The 13,138-nt window shown below is 36.9% G+C and overlaps 1 protein-coding gene across 5 annotated transcripts in view; it reads right to left on the minus strand.

The window, feature by feature from the left end:
• RABGAP1 (RAB GTPase activating protein 1) overlaps window positions 1–13,138 on the minus strand; it is a 141,754-nt gene that overhangs the window by 28,467 nt on the left and 100,149 nt on the right. For all 5 annotated transcript variants that reach the window (XM_063081806.1, XM_063081807.1, XM_063081808.1 and 2 more), the window contains 4 exons: window positions 9,899–10,012; window positions 5,492–5,566; window positions 2,376–2,501; window positions 1,675–1,818 (listed from right to left, as the gene is read on the minus strand). In XM_063081806.1, the coding sequence (XP_062937876.1) occupies window positions 1,675–1,818; window positions 2,376–2,501; window positions 5,492–5,566; window positions 9,899–10,012 (459 nt within the window). The remainder of the gene's footprint in view (window positions 1–1,674; window positions 1,819–2,375; window positions 2,502–5,491; window positions 5,567–9,898; window positions 10,013–13,138) is intronic.

A 13,138-nucleotide genomic window follows, 5' to 3' on the forward strand; every position in this document is an offset into this window, starting at 1 on the left:
AGGAAGTAGATTACCTTGGAATTATCTTGTAAAATAAAAATTATAAGACCATCACCAATAAGTCACTTAAAGTAGACTCAATTTCCCATTTTCCTGAGAGCAGAGCTTTTCTAGCCCTATTCTCACATTCTACAAGAAAGAATTCTTTTCTAAAGTATTCCATGCTTCTAAACCAAAATGTTAGGGTCATAAAATTGTGATGTGATTCCTTAATTTTGTGCTGACCCAATCCAAATATAGCAGTCACTGTCCAGGAACTGAAACCACTCAAGACTGCCTCAAACCTGCCTTCTTTCATCTAAACATTCTGGGAATCGAGGGGCAAAGGACAAATGAGGGGCAGCACTAATATCTGTTGATCAAGGTAATCTGTTTAAGTTTCTCAGCCTCAGTTTCCATAACTAATATTTTCCTAAGGGTTTTCTGAGATAATTAGTTGCAAAATTTATGTAAATTATTACTTAACATGACATCTGGTCCTTAGTAACTACTTAAAAGAGAGTTGTTTATAATAGTGAAACACTAAACACAACTTAAAGGTTTGAGATTACAAATTGGTTATGTGAATTATGGTACATCCAAACAATGGGTTATTTAGGAGCAAGAAAGAATGATGTGTGATAATGTTTATTTCTTATAATGCTTACGATATTCCAAGCTGTGTGACAGGTACAAATTCTTTATGGATTTTAGTATGATTTGAATATGGCATAATTAAACAAAAAGAAGGCTTGTATACATCTGTATGTTCAAGTATATGAAATGAAAAAGAGAATACATGAAACAGTATATATAGCATAGTAATAATTCAAAATACACACTGTAATATATTTTATCTAATATACCATATGGAAAAATATAATATTCCAAATAGAAATTACACACACACATACATGAACACAAAAAATGGCTGAAAGAATATATACCAAAATGTTAAAAGTAGTTAACCACTAGACAGTGAGATGAGAAGTAATTTAAATTCTTTTTGGTTATACTTTCTACAATTTCTATATATTATTTTTATAATTAGTTATTTTTTCTTAAGCATACATACACACACTAACACACACACACCGACACCCCAAAACTAAGTCATGGCAAGGACCATTATACACTCTAATATCTATTTTCTCTTTAGTAATAAACTCCCAATTTTTAGCAAATTCCCACCCAACTTTAAAAAAAAAACAGAACTAAGTTCTGGCCAATAAGTGGATATGCTGGGTGGAATCTTCAGGAAGTTCCTTCTGAAAAGAAGGATGCATCCTCACCTGGCCCCTAATCCTCCCGGCTTGATACAGATACGATGGCTGGAGCTCTACTCCACTGTAAGGATAAGAGCCATATGCTAGGGAAGGCAGGCTACTGCCAACCTTCTGACTTCTTTTACATGACAGAGAAATAAACCTCTATTTTATTTAGTCACTGTTACTATGGATTCCTTCACTAAATGCAACTAAACCTAATACTACCTAATACAAATGTCTAATATGTCTTTTCTTGGCAGAGAGTGCTTTTAAAAAATGTGATCAATAGCTTTAGCCCAAGGAAGAGTTAGTTAAACCCCCCAGCACCGAGATAAAATAATTGAGAAGGACAAATTCTGTTCTGACAGAGTTGACACAGGAAGCACACGCAAACACAAGCCAAAATGCTGTGGCCTCTGATACATACCTCACATAAAAGCAGGTCGATGATATGGAAGACCATGTAGAGAGGGAATTTTGCAGTGAAAAGTGTAAGAAACCACTGGGAGGCATACATGTGTGCTTCAAGGCTTATATCCAGGAAGTGGTTGTACAGGTCAGGAATGTATTCCTGAAAGAGTAAACTAATTAGTTCTGGGCACATATGCATCCATCCAACTCCCACTCAGGAAGCTCATAAATCTGTCAGGAATAGGCCAAAAAAGTCACATACTTGTGTTTTTCTAAAAATCTCCAAAGAGCTCAGAAGAACACTTATCATCTGGTATTAAGCTGGCCCTTGGCTCTCTTTTCCAGACTGCAAATTAGTTCTAAAGAAAGAGGAATCCCCAAAATGGTGACAAGTATTTGGAAAGCCGGTTTTTCTTTCCAAGTTATGAAATGTTGGGAAAGTCTGTTTCACTTTTGTTATAAGAATCTGAACCACTAAAACTTCAGGGCCTTGATGAATACTTCTCGACTAAGTTTGCTATGGTAAAGTCATCTGATCTTTTGGGTGTTTATCAGCTCACATCCACCAGGTTCACACTTTGTTAATATTGGCATCACCATCACATAGTCAGAAATGATAAAAATAAAACCCGCTATTAACCTGGCACCATTTCATCTATCTAGTTCTCCCTACTCCTACGCTCTTTTTGTCAAACGCAAGATGGCTTCTCTTTTTACCTGCATGAGGCGCTCCAACTGGTAAAATTTGCAATGCAAATCTTCAAAGTTTTGCTTGAAAAGTTCCCTGAGACCATAGTCAAACATGATCTTGACCAGAACACTGAATGCCTGTTCTTCAGGCATCTGTAACAGATAGGCAATGGGGAAGGGAAAGTCACAAAACATATACGAAAGTTTTCTCAGTATATTAAATTTGTCTTTCTATTGTCTTACCAGGAAATTTAGTGGTATGCAGAAACTCAGGTCTAACGTGTTTTATAACATTCATCCACTCAGCCAAAAAATATTTAACGATGCCTACTATGTCAGTACTGTTCCTGTCCTCAAAGAGTATCACATAAAACTAGTATATAATAACTGCAGTATGAGTTAGGTAGGAAGATCAGTGAGAACACAACAGAAGACCCGTGTTTGACTGAGGGAGTCAGGAATAGGCTTTGAAGGAAGGATGCGATTTGAGCTGAGTAGGAATAGGCTGACATACAGTGTAGGTATCATCTTTCCCAAATCATGAAACTTTCGCTTAATAATTTTACCTCCCTTAGCTGCTATTTCATTCTAGTAAAATTGTTTTTCTTCCTCATGGTTGTTAAAAACATAGCTTGTTACAGAATAACTTTACACATTCTAAGACTTGCAGTAATGCTTGAAGTACTAGACTAATGCTATCAGTAAAGCTAAAAGTACTACAAAAACTCTACTTCACTTCTTACTTAAAAATTCTAACCATTTATGACAGTACCTACATCTTCCATAGCTTTATGGAAAAATATTTCCCAAAGAATCTGTCAAGATGCCTAGTTTTCAAAACAGAAAAAAAGTACTGGAACTCTTATTTAAGGCTTGATGAGACCGTAGCAAGCCTTCAAAAAAGTCAAGAAGGTGGGTGGGCTTCTGTGGAACAAGATGATGGAGACAGGCTGAGCACAAAAATCACTGAGAATAATGCAGAGCTAAAGAGCAAATCAGATTAAGTTATAAATGAGAAAAGCATAGCAGGTAAGTGTAACTGGGGCAAAAGACCAGATCTTTGGTGTCTTAGTTATGGAAGGCAACTTCCTTTTCCCACATGCAAGGGAGGTGTGGCCTGACCTACCATAGAGTTTCTGACGCTAGGTAACCTGTCTCCCCTCACTCTGAGACAAGCATTTATCTTAGCACAATGGCAAGCAGCACACAGTTCAAAACAAGACATCAAGATTTGATCATCAAATTCATTTTCAAGGGGTTGTGTTACTTAAATGGGACAAATGTCCTTGGACTGAAGTTGAGAACAAAGATTAACCACATAGGCTTGTGAGACTTTGTCATAGCTTTATCATATTCTTACATGAGTACCAATACCAACGAGCTAGGTTCACAGCTAAGAACCTTCTCCAGGGCCCTCGCTAGCTGGTCCTTTTTTCCTCTTTTTTCCTGACTCTCATCATTCAGGATGCTCCGGTCATGCTGCTCTTCTTTCAGTTCTTTCCATACGTCAAGTGTTTCAGGGCTTCTATATATTGTACTTTTTTCTTTGCCAGTAATGCTCCAGTCTCTACTTTCTTGCTTTTAAAATGATTTTATTACTTTCATAAACAAATGAAACAGAAAAGTACAAAAGAGGATAATACCCCTTTTCACTTTTCAGGGTATATCTTAAAGGTTACCTCTGCAGAGAATCCTTTAACCTAAGTAAGACTCCCTTGTTATAATCTTGCATCAAACTTTTCATTATACCTTCATAGCACCACTGAAATTAATAATAATATATTTGTGTGATTACATGCTTAAAGCTAATTGGTTTCACTAGCTCTATACCCACGAGGACTGGGACCACGTCCACTTTACTCACTTCTGAGCTCCAACACAGTACAGATCATAGTAGGTACTCAAAAACTCTGAGGACTGTGTATCAGACATTACTGAATCAATGTAGAATTTCTTGGATGTGATCATGGCATTATGGTTATGTTACAGAATGCCCTTGTCCTTAGAAAGCATGTGGTCAAGTACGTAATAGTGAAGTATCATGATGTTTACTACTTAGTTTCAAAAAAATAATTTCGGGCCGAGCCCGTGGCGCACTCGGGAGAGTGTGGCACTGGGAGCACAGCGACGCTCCCGCCGCGGGTTCGGATCCTATATAGGGATGGCCGGTGCACTCACTGGCTGAGTGCCGGTCACGAAAAAGACACACACACACAAAAAATTTTCAAAAATCTTTTGCAGTAAAAAATATGTGTGTGTGTATGTGTAGAAAAGAGAAAAAGGGAGATGCAGAGAGAGACAGAGAAAAAGCACTGTGGAAAAGTATTAATTGGTTAATTAGGTGAAGAGTGTTCACCTTAACATTTTTTCAACCTTTCTGTGGATATGAAAGAAAATTAAAAAGTTGGAGGGTGAAGGACTTAACTGAATGAATGAATGAATGAAAATGGCACTGAAGAAAGCAAATTTTTCTGCCTTCCTCCCACCCCAATACATAAATTCCCAAACAAATATTAATGACAGTGCCTACCATAGAGAAGATAAGATGTCCCCAAGGGTCCAACCAACACCATACTCTATCCAATAATCCTAGTAATAAAAAGGAAGCCTATCCTTGTACTAGTTTTCAACACTGCCATTTATTCTCATTGTGTCTTCCTCTTCTATGCTGACAAATTAAGGAAAAGGTTTCCAGATATTGGAGTTAAAATTCATGTCGAGTCTGCCCAACCCAATATAAAACCATGCTCAAGCCTAAGGTTAGTACAGTTCACCTTTGAACAACATGGTTTTGAGGTGCTTGGGTCCACTTTTATGTGGATTTTATTCAATAAATATACTCAAATTTTTTTGAGATTTCTTTTCTCTAGCTCGCTTTTTTTTTCCCTTGTAGCCTACTTTTTTTCCCCTTTTTCCTTTATATAATACATATAACATACAAAAAATGTTAGCTGTTTATGTTATCGGTAAGGCTCTGGTCAGCAGTAGGCTATTAATAGTTCAGTTTTGGGGGAGTCAAAAGATATATTCAGATTTTTGACTGCACGGGGGGTTGACACCCCTAACCCCCACATTGTTCAAGGGCCAACTGGATAAGCAGAGGCAGGCCATGTGTACGTCACAATAGAGAGCTAATTACTCACATGGAGAAGCAGCACGGCAGCAAGAAATGACTGGCCCTGGCAATAGCCAATCTCTTCATCATACACAGAATAAGCCTGGAAGAAACATACACACACACAAGAAGTGTAAATGGACGTAGCCCCTCATGCACCATGGTTTCCCTACAGGACCTTGAACACAGGAGCCTGGAGGATGCTGTCCCCACCCTCTGGAGCATTCCGATGGGCAATGAATGATGCCAACATCTCTCCCCAGTCCCAGTTTTTTCTTTACAATAAGTAGAACTGTCACCACACCACTTCCCATGGCCAAGGAATGGGGAAGGTTAAGCAAAAACCACTTCACTGAAAAAAGGTCTCATGTCTCCTTGTCATTGCTCATGTTGTTCCCTCTGCTTGGCTTGTCCTTCTTTCTCCTCTCTGCCTAAAAAATACACTCTTCTTTTAGGCCCTGAACGTTCTGATTCCCACAGAATTAATCCCTCTCTTCTCTATGCTTCTGTGGTACCTGCTACACATACATGGTTATTACAGCACTTACCAAACTGCACTTTAGATGTCTATCTCCTCTACTGGATCATGAGCTTCTTGAAGACTGGGGTGATGTCCTATTCAACCTGGCTAGCAGGTCACACATAGCAGGCACTCACTAAACACTGTCAATGTAACTCATTTTTCTTTCTGGGAAAAAGTCTTTTGGCAAAGACACCAAAATACAATTCTTTCCACACTGCCAGTAATAACTTTTCTGATAAGAGTATTACTCTGAAACTATTTGTGGGTTCCTCCGGAATTCTTATTTTTATTTTTCTTGGCAGCAGATAATTACTACTCTTCTCCTCTGAACATTATCTTGAATAGAATATTGACATCAAACATTCCTCATAGTTTACTCTTTGGTTCTTGAGTTGTTTTATCAAGTTCTGTTTTTATGGTTAATATTCATAGTTCTCACATAAACTGTGGTAGAAAGGGAAATTCCTATAGATTCAAGATGCTATTCTCTGTTTGACAAAATTATTTCTGGTGAAACTCCCTTTATTTTCGACCTATTTTTTTGTGCCAAGGTTCCTCTGTGTCCCAATAAAGCAATTTAGAATTATTTATGTTTATTACTTATCTCTTAACAAAGTGTGATGCCAATGTTTATCAGATAATAATAAAGTTAATATTTAAAGGGGTTTTATCATTAGCTTTTGGAGAAACTATAACTTTTAAGAATACAAACATTATAATCATGCTTTCATAAATTTAGGAAGAATTCAATGTAATCTTATAATAACCCCCCCTCCATTTCATCACAGCTTATCTGTGGAGAGGGCTACCTAATGAGAAACATATACTTTTCCAAAGAAAAGATGTACAAAGAGGGCTTTAGAAATAATCTGTTTAAAATACAATGAGGCATCACTTTCCCTCTATCAAATTAATAAAAATTAATAAATGCTAATGGCAATGTTAAGACTGTGTTAAAAAACTAGTAGTGATATACCAGCACAGCTCTTTTGTTAAACAGTTTAGCAATGTCTTTGAAGATATTGATCAATAGCTTATTGGTTACATAAGAACAGAGGCTTCAGAGTTAGTCAGAGTTGGGCTGAAATCCCACAACTGCTAATGTCCAGGTCTGGCTCTTGGGCACATTACTTATATTCTTTATTTGTAAGATGAGAATAAACATAGCATTACTATCATAGAATTGATATATTAATCTCATCAGTCCCCTCTCATGTAAAGTGCTCAGCACACAGCTTCGCCAATTACACAGCAGAATGAAAATGTATTTAATTTCTATAGGTAGAGAAAGGAGGGGAGCATATTTTTCAGGCTGACAGAACAGAATGAAGAAATGCATACAGGCGTGATATTAAATGATACATGTGGGTAAAGTTTAGAGTATAAAGTTCATGGGGGCTGTGATGAAACATGGGGAAGAAAAGGCATTTCACTGATTCACTGACACTTAATGAACACCTACTACATGCCAAACACTGTGCCAAGTGCTACAGATGCCAGTGTTATAAGAAAGAATTCCTGCCCCTGAGAAATTCACAATTCAGTGGGGAATTTAGACAAGTCAATCAACCAGAGTAGAGTAAGAAGTACAATGTGACAGAAGCTTAAAATATTTGGGGAAGAAGGAGCAAGGGTAAGCCAGGGACATACTATAAAACATTTTCAATGCTAAGCTAAGGAATCTGGGACCAGAACATGAACTAAGAAGTTTTTATTTCATTCTGTGGGTTATGAGGCAGCACCAAAAGTTTTTGTGGAGGCCACTGAAATGATACAATTTTGGGGTCAACACTGAATAAACAGGCTAGAACCCAAAAGCAGGAAGACGAATTCAAGCCAGCTTTTGTCAAAGTGCCAGCAACACAAGATAGAGACCTGTACCAGGGCAGTGAATAGAGAAGAAAGTACAGCTACAAGAGATTCAATCATATCAAATTCAAACTGGCCAAAGGAAGAACCAGCAGAAATAACAATATCTTCAGCATGACAATGGCATGGAGGAAGAAAGGAGAACTGTTTTTGACTAAAAGAGGTATAACAACTAAATGTAATGTGGATCTTGTTGGATCCTGATTCTAACCAACTGTATAAAGACATTTAGGGAAAACTAAGTACGCAGTGGCTATTGGATAGCGTAGATGGTGGCTACTGAGTGGTATATAGATGGATACTGATCTTATATTTTAGAGGTGCACAGTGAAGAATTAAGGATCATGATGATATCTGAGTTTTGCTTTAAAGCACTACAGGGAAAACAACAAAAAAGTGATAGATGAAGCACCTGTGGCCATATGTTGATAAATATTGAATCGGGATGGAGGACATATACAAATTCATTATACTAATCAACTTTTGTATATGTTTGAAAATTTATAATAAAACATATTTTAAAATTAAGTCTATTTTTAGATCCATTTTGTTTGATGTACTTGACAGACTTTCACATGGAGACTAACTGGCAGCTGGAAATTTAGACCTTGAGCTAATGTTCCTAGATTTAGGAACATTTCTGTAGTGGTGATAGCTGACACTTTGGGGGTAAAAGGAATCACCCAGGGAGACAGTATAGAGTTAGAAGGGGAAGGCCTCTGTTTCAGGGGCAGGTAGAGAAAGACAAAATAATGAAGTAGTTGGTGAAGTTGTGAGAGAAGTGAGAGCATAACCAGGTGGGTGAAACGTCAAGAGCAGAGAGAGCTGCAAAGAAGATCATCACGGCAGAGAAACAAGACTGCAGTGGGGTCAGGAATATGTGATGAGGGACCAGAGGCAGAGACCACAAGGTTTCTTTCTGGGAGGTTTTTTAGTAAAGTAAGGGATAGCTGGAGTGACTGCTTAAGTGGGAAATACAACAGAGAAGTGTCTAAAAAAGGATGACCAGAGAAGAAGATTATAGTAGAAAGCATAGCTTTGTGTGTGCTATGGGAAAATAAAAATTAAACCCAAGAAACATTTCCCTAAAATCTAACTGTACTTATAGTTTAAATAATCTAATTTATCACTGGAGAGCCTATTCTTTATTGCTAGCCAATTCTAAAACTGATTGTTAGTTTTGCCTTCCCAATCGTAACATTTTTATTTTATTTTATTTTATTTTATTTTATTTTATTTTATTTTCTGGGCAGCTGGTCAGTACAGGGATCTGAAGCTTTAACCTTGGTGTTACCAGCACCATACTCTACCAAGTGAGCCAACCAGCTATATAAGTTCCTTAAGGACATGTCTCATGTCCTGTCTGTACTTATTACATAGTAGGTGCTAAATAAGGACTTAATTAGTTTTAGGAGGGAAAGACTAAAGACTAGTTCTGAGGACAGATAAAGGTTAAAAACTCTGGTCCTAACACCTCCTTTTAGCACTAGAACTCTGATGTACCAAAATCTATTTAAAAATGGTTTACTGAAATTGAACAGGCTATGATGATTTCCCTTACAGTGTCCAGGTATAGATCTTTTTGACAGAAATCAGTATTTGGCACCATTTATTATGCTGTAGTGCTGTAAGTCCACCTGAATGTGCTTCAGCACTTCCCATGGTTGGACAGTACCCTAGGTGCCAAGTTCATCAATTATAATATGAATACTCAAAAAAAAGTTTGCAATGTTTCAGGGCTCAGAGTTTCTTAACATAAAACCAGTTTTTGAAAGTCTAAATATGGAGTCATGGGACTGTCATCTGAAAATCCTGATTGAAAGGGAAAAAGAAACCCTACCATTTAATTTCTAATTATTTCCTGTTCTTTAATGAATCTAAAATTGTTCTGTTACCTTTGATTTTACAAAGTCTTTTCTCTCTTTTCTGCATTCTTGAAAATCAAATACAAATTACTCTTTGCAGTTGTCTTTTGTATAATTTCAAAGAACTAGAACCATCACTCAAAACTGAGTCTTTTTTTTTTTTAGACATGAAAAATACCTTGCATATTTTATATAAAGAATCTTGTCCATCTCCTCCTGTGTCCTTAAAGTAGTCATGGGCTGGGAATGTCCGGTTAATATCCCGGGTGATAGCACTGTCCTGGGGAGACTCCTGTGGAAACATAAAGAAAGAGAGGGTTTAGTTAGGTTAATCATGTAAATACTTGTTTGGGTTTATAGAACAAGACCTTCTCATTTAAATACTTTAAAATGTTGCAAGGACATGCATACACATGCATGCCCATAGTTACTGCCTCTTCAGGGACCAACCACTCATGCAAAAGCAAAAACAAATGTAAAGGGGAAAAACAAAGATGGAAGAAAAGCAACCTGTTTCACTCTATACACCTGAAGTTATACACTATACCTGTTGCAAAGAAGTGCAGCTAGTGATCTTTCTATTGTAAGAGGGAAAATGTGCTTTTCAAAATGGATTGACCACAGGAAAAAACCCAACCTAATCTCAAAAGGAGGAGTTAAAATGCTTCTGTTAGAAAAACTGGGTATAAAAATTGCTGTTTTAGTTGATCCTTTGGCATGAAGACCATGTGCCAGTTCCCAAATGGAAAAGAGAAGTTCCTTAATTGGGGTTTGTGCTAGGGATAAATGATATAAGAATGCACACAGCAATCTACTCAATATGAAACAAGACCACCAAATGCCAAGGGATTCAAAGAGGCTATGGAAAAATGTCCTTTGCTTTTGCCAATGGAGAAAAACTGTTTCCTCCTCTATAATGAGTTAACTAAAACTGAACAAATGTCCATAATGTCAGCAATCCTTCATAAAAGACACCAAGCACCCAGCTTTTTCTAATTCTTTCCCCTTGTTAAATTTTATGTGCTCACATGCTAAAGAACTGGAGCACAAAAATATGACCATGTACTTTAATAATGCATTGTTTTCATAGCTAAGACAAGAAACTTGATTCTCCTTGGTGAGAATACATCATAATCAGCATACCATCCAAGAGCCTGATACTCCTGTTTTAAGATGAAAAATGAAAGTGAGAGTGTTCTTTTGTTCAGTAATTTCTCTGGCCTTTTGGGTAATCATGTTCCTAGGGCCATGCATATTTTATAGTTGTAGGATTTGAAGTGACTAACTTTAAAGCCTATGCTCTTACCTAATCAGTAAACTATTTGCAGTTTCAAAGACACTGCCAAACTGCTTTCCAAAGAACTTTACTGGCATATATTACCACTAGTTTAACACAGTCTTAATAACTGTTAAGGCAGCTCAGGACTGTGGGATCCCTCACAAAAGGAAAAAATCCAAGAAGGGACCTAAGACTACAGCAGCTTGTTGCATGGTGGCAGCTTCCAGACTACAGCACATGAAAAGCGAGCTGAATCAGAGCTAGGGGTGGGGGTTTCTCTGTGAGTTGAGGGGAGAGAGAGAGCAGAATTTGGGGTAGGCAAGGTGGGTAGAATTTGTGGGGTGGAAGAAGCTGAACAGAGAGAGCCGCAGAACTTGAGTCATGAATCATAGAAGAGAAATGATGAACTGGACCCTTCATCAAAATTTTAAAATCTTAACTATTTATAAGCCACTGTTAAAAATATGAAGAAGTAAGCCATAGACCAGGACAAAATACCTATAAAATATATCTGATAATGAAGTTATATCCACGTAACTCTTAAAACTAATAAGGAGACAACCCATTAAAAAAATGGGGGGGGGGTAAAAGACTGAGCAGATAATTCACAAAAGAAGATACATATGTGGCAAATAAGCAGTTGAAAAGATGTCAATGTTATTAACCATCAGGGAAATGCAAATTAAAACCACCATGAGATTCTACTACACACCTACTAAGTGCTAAAAAGAAAAAGACCCAAGAAACCAAGTGTAGCAAAAGATGTGAAACAACTGGAACTCCCATGCACTGCTGGTGGGAATGCAAAATGGTACAAATTCTTTGGGAACAGTCTGGCAGTTTCTTATAACATTAAACATACACTTGACATTCAACCCAGTGATTCCATTCCTAGGTATTTACCCAAGATAAATGAAAATATAAATGCACAAAAAAACTTGAATTCGAATGTTCACAGCAGCTTTATTCCTAACAGCTAAAACTGGAAACAATCCAAATGTCTTTCAATGGATAAATGGATGAATGAACTGTGGTACATCCATTCAGTGGAGTATTACACAGCAGTAAAAAGGAAAAAAAAAACATTGATATACCCAACAACATAAAATCTCAAAAAGCATTATATTAAGTGAAAGAAGCCAGACACAAAAGACTATATACTCTATAATTCTGTGTTTATGAAATTCTAGAAAAGGCAAAACCATAAGTTATAGAAAGCAAATCAATGTTTGGCGTGAGCTGGGGATAAAGGGAGAAGAATGACTGTTAGGAGACATGAGGGAACTTTTTGAGGTGATGGAAATACAGTATTGGCCATCACACCTGAAGTGCTACGTTATATTACTGTATATATTCGTTAAAACACATTGAACTGTTCACTTAAAATTCGTGAATTTTATTTTATGTAAATTCATCTGAATAAAGGTGATTTTAAAATGGAAACACAAACAAAAAGGATATTCAAAAAATGACATAAACCCAGAATGATTCAAGCCTTTTAAATCAAGAGTTCCCAGTTCTACTTTAGATACATCAACAATCCATATTTACATAAAGGCTTTAAAACCAGAGGCATAGTTTAGAGTCAGATTTGGGTTTGAAAGCAGGCTCTGTTTCTTACTAGCTAAACAACTTCAGGCAATTTTCTTATCCTCTCTAGCTAAAATCATCCACCTAATAAAGTTGTGGTGATGGTTACATTAAATATATATATGTAAATTATAAATAGAATCTCCAGCAGAGTGTTTGACACGTATGTAGAAGATACTTGATAGCAAGTAAAAGGAAGCAGTCTCCAGCACTGTCGAGAGCCCAGGCTGTCCTCTGAACATACACACTCTGAGCCATACAAACTCATGCTTGTGCACACATTCATGCACATTTGCATGCACCCATGCTATTGATAAACAGAATACACACACACCCACATACATATCCAGAATATATATTAATTTTTATATTTCCTACCTTTCATATAAAATTATTCACTTAAGGATAGAAACTATGATTTAGTTTTGTAACTTCCACAGAGCCTAGCACAAACAGTCAATCTTTGATAATTATACCAAATAAACACCCAAAAGTTTCTTTAGGACTAAACAATGGCAATGTTCATATGCTCAACAGCCTTACCCAAAC

This window comes from Cynocephalus volans, chromosome 17 (genome assembly GCF_027409185.1).
Source record: "Cynocephalus volans isolate mCynVol1 chromosome 17, mCynVol1.pri, whole genome shotgun sequence".
NCBI lineage: Eukaryota > Metazoa > Chordata > Mammalia > Dermoptera > Cynocephalidae > Cynocephalus > Cynocephalus volans.